Below are 10469 nucleotides of genomic sequence, written 5' to 3' on the forward strand. Positions count from 1 at the left end.
TCTTGCCTTTTGGAAAAATCTTAATGAAGAATTATGTGCACGATTCAAATCCAGCAGTGCATAGGTTACCAAAATACAGAGCAGGTTGCATATTAGTCTTTGAAATAAAGCTATTTTGTTTCATTTCACATATGTGTGGCATTCATATATAAAATGCAATATGTATGCAGATTTTTGTGCACGTGATTTAATTGTATATCCATTAATGTAATTGTATTCTTTCTTTCTAGATGAAAATTCTGAATATTTTGTGGCTGTTCGCAAGCTAGTGGAGTCTATGTTTGAGTCATATCAAAGTCCTGTAGTTCTTGTTGCTCACAGCATGGGAAATCTGTACACCCTTTACTTCCTCAACCAGCAAACACAGGATTGGAAGGATAAATATATACATTCCTTTGTGGCTCTAGGTGCTCCATGGGGTGGTGTGTCTAAGACTCTGCGTGTCCTGGCTTCAGGTAAGCTTCTGCCAGAAATATGTGTAACATTCTTATTAGTATTATGCACCAGCACTATAATTTTCTAATTATAAAGCTCTTTGTGTTTATGTATGTGTAATTACCACCTTCTCTGAACATATTGTTATATCACCCTTTCCCCACCTGCTTTTTTGATCTTGCTGTTCCTAGAGTTTGCAGACAGTATTTGGCACAGCATAGGGTAAGTAGAAAGAGTAAATGTAATATCTTTGGTACTTACAGTCAGTTGCTTGACAGCCAGTGTAGTAGACAATAGAGTAGCTTCCAGCTGCAGTAACACATACTTTGTAACTATTCATTGTAGGGCAGGCGAAAGATATATTAGTACCATGAATTTATGTACCAGGGATTATGTTGCTGGTCCCTACAAGCTAGACCTTACTAAATGTTGACCTCAACAGGCTAGAACCAAAAAACAAAAACAAAAAAACAAAACACAACAACACTTGTGTAGAGGATAAATGTGTGTCGCACAACTGTTGCTAGTGCAATCCCCATTGAAACTAGGCAGAGACTTTCCACAGATAAAGCATATACTAATATAATACAGGTATGGGATATGTGATCTGGAAACCTGAAATCAGAAAGAAAGAAGATGCAGAAAGCTCCGAATTACAGAAAGGCCATCTCCCATAGACACCATTATAATCAAATAATCCAAATTTTAATTAATTATTTCATTTTTCTCTGAAATAATAAAACACTACCTTGTACTTGATCCCAACTAATATATAATTAACTCTTTTTGGAAGCAGAACCAACCTATTAGGTTTATTAAATATTTACATGATTTTCTAGTAGACCTAAGGTATGAAGATCCAAACTACGGAAAGATCAGTTATCCAGAAAACCCCAGGTTGAGAGCATTCTGGCTAACAGGTCCCCTACCTGTACTACTAAAAACCTTCATAGACTAAAGGAACAGTAAACCCCCTTTTCAACTTGAGTCCAATTAATAATGCTTGCACTGAACATACATCTATATATATATATATATATATATATATATATATATTTTGTTATTTCTTGAGTTAAACAGGTCAGTCAGGGAGGTTAAGCTATGGAGCTAATCCATGTTCATAGCAAACTGAGACTTACGGAACTGGGATATTTGCAGGGTGATTCTGTCACCTGAGGTAAAAAAACTATAATATTGGCATCCTGCGAATGGTGTTTTATTTGTCTGATTCTTAAAGGTTAACTAGTGTGTGCGTGCTGCCAGCCTACTGATATTTTTCTTCAATAAGATGTTTTGCCACCAAGATGAATGTATGCAGCTTAGTTACCATTAAGTACAAGGTACAGTTGTGTGAATACCACAGGTTTAATGATTCACAATATGCATGAGATAACTATGGCATTCAAACCATGTATCTGAATTTTCATGGCTGACACCTGCCCATGTAGACAGAGCACATGGTCTGTGGTTATTATGTGGTAAACCAGGCCCTTTTAGGAACCTGTGACGTTGATCACACACAGGAGTAATCACAATTTCAGCTTTTTAAGTTAACAGCTTTTTGCCACTGCTGGTAACTTGTGGGCTGCTGCCACCTGAGGTGATTTTCTTAATTTATCTCAATAGCATTACCAAGATATTTGGCGTATAGAGTCTATGAAATGGAAATCGTTCATATTAAATTTCATGGCTGAATTGTGACTGCTACAGACACAAAATACTGCCTGATGCAACTTGACCCATGGAACTGACCTCAGAAAACACTAACCGTAAAGCAACCCACAGATATGGTATATTTTAAAATAGAGTTCCTGGAAAATAGATGGTTTTCTAGACAGCACTAGTGAACAGCAGTACTTGGTTAAACAACTGTATTTTACAATAAAAAGGCCTAACAAACAAAAACAAAAATATATACACATATATATATATATACACATATATATATATATATATATATATATATATATATATATACACATATGTGTGTGTGTGTGTGTGTGTAGTAGGGATACCAGCATTCACGTCAAAAACAAAACGAGACTGTGAGTGCGAGACGCTCTTTTTTAAATATATATATATATATATATATATATATATATATATATATATATATAGCGATAAGGAAGATAAGCACTCCAATATTACTGGTCAATAATCATTTATTCCACTGTGCATACCATAGGTATAAATGAGGAATAAATGATTATTGACCAGTAATATTGGAGTGCTTATCTTCCTTATCGCTATTTATCATATTTTGATATAGCACCCACTTGGACAAGTCAGAGTGCGGATACACACCTGGACCGTATATATATACAGTCCAGGTGTGTATTAAAGCCTCCTGTGTCACCTTTTTAAAACAAATCGCACACAGAAAGGGGCTTATTTGAAAACACTCATTTGATTGGTTGCCATAGGTTACTGCCCACATGTTGAAAATTAACCCCTTTGTAATCCCACCACAATGACTATAAAAAATACAGCAATCGCTAAAAGAAGCACTGCTGCAACTTTTATTTTATGTCTTGAATTTTTTTTTCTTAAAAATGCCGTAAAATCAGTCCAATCATCAAATGCTAAAAACTTGTAATTGTAAAATGCAATAAAATCCTGCATCCTCACTTGCTGTCATATTATGTTCTAAAAGTTGCAAAATCGAAGTAGGATGGAGCACACAAAATAGCAGCTTTTACTGCAAAAGATTTATTGAGCACAACATGTTTCGGATCTTCATGGATCCTTTTTCAAGTGTAAAATACAAAATGAACACAGAAACCTTTTTAAACCCCAAGCACACCCTAAAACCACTCCTTTTTTGGTGACATCACCTCCACTTCGATTGGTCCCAACGATAGGGAAAACCTTCTTAATCCAGTGCAGACAGTGAATCACACTTCCAGAGATATCTATTCACATAACATTAATCTTCTTAGTAGCAAAGTCCCCACCTTTAAATACTGTGACATTAAAAATATTGTAACAGTTACATATATACTTGTCTTAATTGTAACAAATGTTGCAAACTTTTAAAATTGTAACAAAATTTAAAAACAGTAGCAAAAAGGCTAAATACTTGAAAAATTAGGTACTACTCTCTCCGGAGTCTACCTACCATTTTATCCAAAACTACATCTTTTACAAGACCACTTACGGTCAATTTTAATAGCATTTTTAGCATTAATCTTTAGCATTAATATTTATTCTCATAGGGGCTAAGCAAGTACAAATAAATCAATAAATTAATAAATTACTTTCTTACCGTGCCTAAACATTAGATCAGTATTTTCTATCAGTATTTTCTAATACAAAAGTCGAAATCAGAGGAGTCTGAAGGGAGGAAAACAATATATATTAATAAAATCATAAGAAACACTTAACGCTCCAAGCTTCGTTTAGACCTTTGGGGGCTAAGGCATTTAATTTCAAAATCCAATTAGCTTCTCTCTGGAGCATTTTTTGTTTAAAGTTACCCCCTCTATTGAGTGGTTGTACTATTTCCAAAACTGCCCACCTTAGCTGGCCATGTGTATGCTTAGCAGTGTTGAAATGGCGGGCCACAGCTGTATCTGTATATGCACCCGGTTTAAAATTCCGTATATCATTTTTATGTTCTTTGATTCTGGTTTTAACGTTTCTTATTGTTTGGCCCACATATATGAGTCCACACGGACATTTAAGCATATAAATAACTCCTTTTGAGTCACAGGTGGCATAATCATTTAATTTAACTTTAGTTCCTTGGGTCGGATGGTCAATATGGTCACCTTTAATAATTGAAGCACAACACATACAATTCAAACAAGGGAAGGTCCCTTTCTTTGGAATCCCAAAAAATCTTTGTGGATTTCTTTTCATTTTGACTGCTGGACATAGTTGATCTCTAATACTTTTGCCTTTCTTATAACAGAACAAAATAGGTTCTGAAAAAAGGTTACCATACTGACTATCTCCCTGTAAAATTGGCCAATACTTCCTTAGTACTTTTTCAATTTCCTTATTGTGTTTAACATATTTTGAAATGAATGGTATCCGGTTACTACTGTTCTTAACATGTGACCTTTGGTCTAACAAATTCTCCCTTTTAATTGTCGCCACTTCCCTCATCGCTTTAGACAGTGCTACTGGTGAATAGCCTCGTTCTAAAAAACGGTTATATAAAGTATGACTAGAATTTTCATAGTCCGTGTCCAAAGAGGTTATGCGTTTGGCACGTAAAAATTGTCCTTTTGGAATAGCTCTAATCGTACTAGGATTATGGAAACTACCTGCATGTAATAAACTGTTTTTCTCTGTTTCTTTCCTATATAAATTTGTGAAAATTCTCCCATTATTAATCCTCAAATTCACATCCAAAAAATTTAAATTATTTTCTGACATCTCTGCTGTAAATTTAACAGTTTTATGGCTCAAATTAGCTTCCTGTATCATTTCTAGGAGCATTTCTTGTGTGCCATCCCATAGAAGCAAGATATCGTCCACATATCTCAAATACAGAATGATATGTTTACTATATCTATGTTTCAAAAATAGATCACATTCTAACTTGTGGACAAAAATATTTGCGAAGGATGGAGCAACCGAAGCACCCATTGAGGTCCCTTGTTTTTGCCAAAAGAACTCATTTTCAAACATAAAGTAATTTTTCTGTAAAACTACTGTTAAGCAGTCAAGTAAAAAATAAATCAATTGATGTTCTATATTTGTATCCAGAAGAGCTTCTTCAACATACTTAATCCCCTCCTCTTGAGGTATAGAAGTATATAGACTTTGTATATCTATACTGGCCAGCATAGTGTTAATTGGGAGAGTAGGTAGGCCTGCTAATTTATTCAATAAATCCTTTGTATCCTTTAGACAAGTAGAAATATTTGTAACTAAAGGTTGCAAGAAGGTGTCGACAAATTGGGCTAACGGTTCTAAAACAGACCCAATTCCCGAAACAATTGGTCGTCCTGGGGGATTTTCAATATTTTTATGGATTTTAGGCAAGAGATATAGGACAGGTGTCCTTGGATAATCTGTAGTGAGAAATTCATATACATTCTTAGGAATAATATTGTTATTAAAGGCTTCTGTTACCATACCTTCCACCAGTTCTTTAACTTTAGTGGTGGGGTCACTCCCAATTACCTCATAATGGCCTGGGGTATTCAGTTGTTTATAAGCCTCATTAATATACATTGCGTTATCCATTACAACAATTGCCCCCCCTTTATCAGCTTTTTTTATTATTATTGACTCATTATTTTTTAAAGAGTCCAGGGCTTTCTTTTCCTTCAATGACAAATTATATTTGTATTTAGAATGCATTTGTTTATCCCATATTTTCTTTATTTCCTTTTGCACTACCTTCTCAAAAGTACTAAGTGCACTATTTTCAATCAAGGGGACAAAACTACTTGTACGTGAAAACTTATTCAATATATCAGTAGATTTTTCTTTAACATTGGTGCCAGCAAAATACATTTTTAATTTAAGAGTTCGTAGGAATTTTTGAAAGTCAATTTCCCAATCAATAAAGTCACCTTTGTATGTTGGCACGAAGCCTAAACCTTTGTTTAGCACAGAATGTTCATCCTGAGAAAGTCTATATGAAGATATATTTACAACAAGGTTTACCTCCTCTGCTGCCTTGTGCGGGGCACGTAATTCCCCCGCTGTGGAGGGGCTCCGTGTACTTTCCGGCCTCGATTGCTGTCCACAGGCGGATTTCTGTCGCGTCCTATAGTTACGCTCTCCTGGCTGGAATCTAAAAAAGAAGGAGAAGAAACAGAATCTCTTCTTGGATCCGCGGGATATACTCTTGCTTCATTTGCCGCACGGTCACTCTGGGAGCCGGTGTGCTGATATGTCTGCTCCGCCGGTCTTTGGTAGTTCCTTCTTTGGCTGTACATACCATACACAGGAGGAGTTGTAAATTGATCGCCGTTCCTCCGTCTGTAACTCCGTGGAGCACGCCATCCGGCATGCTGTTCTGTGCGTTCCCACTGTTGTAAGACAGTAAGTTGTAGTGATGGCAAGTTATTTGACATCATTGACTGGTTTAGTGGAGCTCTTTTGCAGTAAACACAATATTTCACCTTTTTACATTGTAAGCTTTTAGGTGGTGCCTGGAAATTGAGCAGTGTATGAATTGTCATCATAACTTTCACTTACTGTAAATCATTTTTGTATTTCAGGAGATAATAATCGCATTCCAGTGATTAGCTCCCTAAAACTTCGCGACCAGCAGCGGTCAGCTGTTTCCACAAATTGGCTACTCCCTTATAACAACACTTGGCCACAGAAAAAGGTTTTTGTAAGAACCCCCCAAAAAAACTACACAATAAAGGACTACAAGATGTTCTACGAGGACATTGGATTCCAAGATGGATGGGAAATGAGGAAAGAAACAGAAGGACTTGTATCTTCACTAAATCCTCCTGGAGTGGATGTACACTGTCTTTATGGGACTGGAGTGGACACCCCTGATTCGTTCTCATACGATTCTTTCCCAGATAAAGAACCCACTACAGTTTATGGGGCAGGGGACGGGACAGTTAATTTGGAAAGCGCTTTACAATGTGGAAAGTGGCGGAATCGGCAGAGACAGAAAGTGTCATTGGTTGAGCTACCTGGAAATGAACACATTGCTATGCTGTCCAACATTTCAACCATCTCGTATGTAAAGAAGATTTTGTTTGGATTGTAGATCTAGATTATGAACTGGAGTTGCTGCTTTTATTGGGTAGCATAGTGCACAAGTTTTTGTACCAGCTACTTGTTAGTGACAAGGAAATGTATTTTGCTGCTTCAGTTACATTCTAGAACTGAACAACCATGCCCTCAATGAATCCTAAAATACGCACCTTCAAACCATATTTGTTATAAAAATGTTTTGTTTCATTTTTTACAGCCATGTGAAATTACTGAAGTTCATGCATATTTTTGTATGTATAAAGTGGCCACATAATTTGTATACCTGAGAAAATGAAGGATGGGTTTAAGCCTTACTCTAATTTGTTGAAGGTATGCTATCAGTATTTAATACCATAAACTTTTCATCTTGTTTTTTTATTTACACAGGGTTACAATTCATCTGGCACTTTATAGGCTTGCTATTTTCAAACCAGTGCTACACACATACCTCCAAAACTAGGTATGTAGTGCATATTTAAAACATGCCATCAACAGTTCTTCTGTTGTATACACACAACAGAATTGTTTAGGAAACATTTGAATTGCTGGCATTCAATTTGAACTCCTTATAGAATTTAATGACTGTGGCCTGATTTGGGTAACTGATTTCTCCATGCTTCTGCAACGTTCATTGTAGGCGATAGATTTAACAGACATAGATTTACAAACCTCTCTGCATAATTACCTCAGACATTTTAGCTAAACACCTGATATTTTTGGGATATTTCTGGGATAATAAAACTATGTGCAGGCACAAAAATGTTAACATAGCTATAGATTATAATAGAATTTATTTTCCAAAAATGGGATTGATGTTATAAAGGGTATTTACTTTGGGACAGTGGCACTTTTCCAGCTTGCCATTATACCTTTAATAACCCCTCTTCAGCCTCCCCAATGACTTCATGATCCCCTGATTATAGACTTCAGATGGGGTCTGACTCCTTTACCCAATGTCCTGGCAGTCAATGCTTTGCCATAAGGATAGGCTAACTCATGATGTCCATTTCTGAGGCATTAGAGAAAGGAGCTGCCAAAAAAATTTGTTCTAGGTGTATGCAGGGAAGCAGGGGGCTTCATCCAGAAGAACGTCTTTCACCAGAGAGATTACTGAAGTAGTAGTGACATGTTCCTGCTAAATGTGTAAAGTGTCACTATCAAAGTTATTCTGCAAAAGCAAGGCTGCTGTCTGAGCTGCTATGCGGGCTGGCATTAAACTTGTACCGCCATATGTTACGGATGCACAAATGAAAAAAATAATAAATACATACTGTATGTTATAGTATGAGAATTTATTTTAACAAAAATACATTTAAATAGTTACATTGATGTGATAAAAACATGCCCTTCAGATAGCTACTTGCCTTCCCTGCCATATGAGCCTAGGTACTCAACACTCTTTAGAGCAGAATCTCCAGTGTTTTCACTTATGTATACTGCCTTTGTTAGGATATTCATCAACGGGGTTGAAAAAAAATCCTATTTGATTTAGGTGGCCAAATCAGGTAAGTAGCCACTAATTTGGAGGCTGTGCCATTAAAACAAGGCAGAAGAAACATATTACGTTCACAAATCTATCTATCCACTGGACAAATACAAAGGAAAAGTATCTTCCTTTATACTCTTGTGTTTGCCACATTTTGGTGGGATCCCAACAGATTAAGGCTATAAAAGTAAAATAAAATGCTACTCTAACTCTAAACCCAAAGTTAATTTAACTGCACAAAATGAATGTTTTTATATGTTTATTTCTGTTTGTGTAAAGTAGGTCACAATACGTTAGGAGAAAGTGATGTTCAAACTCAGATTTGCATGTAGGCCAAATCACAATGTTCTATCTATTGCAAAAACATGTTGTGCCCAGTTGTGTATTGAGGCAGTTGTGTCACACTGTGAAGAAATATGTTTTGTGACAATCTTTTTGCCTTTTGTGCCTTGATATTTAAATAAATATTATAGTGAAATAAACTCTGACTTCCTTTACAGATGTGGGCTAAAGCTTGAATTGGAATACAAGGTTTTTAGGTTTTTTAATAGAATATTTATTATTACATTACCACTATTTGTTGTACAATTTATTCTTTACATACTTAATATTATGTTATTTTCTGTCTCATTAGAGGTTTAGATTTGAAATACTTATATAGTTTATAAGTTCGATTCACTTATTCTCTTTTTGAATGTAACCCCTACTACTCTGAGTAGTAAATGTTGAAGGAATTGTTCAGTGTAAAAATAAAAACTGGTTAAATAAGCTGTGCAAAATAAAAAATGTTTCTAATATAGTTAGTTAGCCAAAAATGTATAAAGGCTGGAGTGACTGGATGTGTAACATAATAGCCAGAACACTACTTCCTGCTTTGCAGCTCACACTCACTGGCAGTTACCAATCAGAGACTTGATGGCGGTCACATAGGTCATAACTGTTTCCTTTTGAATCTAACCAGCATGATAAAGATCAATTGCAAATGTACGGGAACGGTTATGCCGCTTGTGGCCCCCCCCCATAATATCGCTGACTAACTCAGAGTTATAGAGCTGCAAAGCAGGAAGTAGAGTAGTGTTCTGGCTATAATGTTAGACATCCAGTAAGCCTTTATAGATGACTTTTTTGGCTAACTATATTAGAAACATTTTTTAATTTGCACAGCCTATCTATTTACCCAGTTTTTATTTCAACACTGAACTGTTCCTAATGAATCATTAGGCTAAAGTGTAACTGGGACACATGTTACAATAAGAGCCAGATTTATCAAAGGTGAATTTCGAATGCATGTGAGTTTTTAAAAACTCCTCTAAACTCCCATAAATTTGAAATTCGACCAATCGAAATTTATTAATAAAATCAAAATTTTAAAACTCAGGTGAATTGAATTGACAGAAAACTTGAATCGAATTTGATTCGAATTAGACTAAAGGCTAGTAACATGTTCTAATTGGTCCCTGGACGTCTCCCGTTGACTTATACATGAACTCGGGAGGTTTTAGGTGGCGAATAGTCAAATTTGAATTTAAAGGGCCAAGGTTTGATAAATATCAAAATTCTAATCGAGTTTGAATTATTCACAATTTGATTTTGAGAGTTTTGACCTTTGACCATAAAAAAAAAATCAAAAATTAAATCTGCCCCTTAGTACCAGATGAAAAATTGTGATTTGGGCTCTGAAATTTGTTAGGGGCAAGGTACAAAGTACAAAAAATGAGGTGTGCTTTGCACCTTGCTCAATAATTATATACATATCGTAATGGCTCAGATCCTGACAGCATATCCAGAATCTGTACTATAAAAAAAGGCTCTTTTTTTTTTTTTTTTTTGTTATGTTGAACTTTTCTCCAAACACTGCTTTAGC

At 35.6% G+C, this 10469-nt stretch overlaps 1 protein-coding gene across 1 annotated transcript in view; it reads left to right on the forward strand.

Moving 5' to 3' along the window:
- Positions 1–9087, forward strand: part of pla2g15.S (phospholipase A2 group XV S homeolog) — a 35396-nt gene extending 26309 nt beyond the window's left edge. The window contains exons 5-6 of the mRNA NM_001095896.1: positions 231–455; positions 6621–9087. Coding sequence (NP_001089365.1) covers positions 231–455; positions 6621–7132 — 737 coding nt within the window. The 3' untranslated portion in view covers positions 7133–9087. The remainder of the gene's footprint in view (positions 1–230; positions 456–6620) is intronic.
- Positions 9088–10469: the final 1382 nt, after the last annotated feature.

The sequence above is a fragment of the Xenopus laevis genome, chromosome 4S (genome assembly GCF_017654675.1).
Source record: "Xenopus laevis strain J_2021 chromosome 4S, Xenopus_laevis_v10.1, whole genome shotgun sequence".
Classification (NCBI taxonomy): Eukaryota; Metazoa; Chordata; class Amphibia; order Anura; family Pipidae; genus Xenopus; species Xenopus laevis.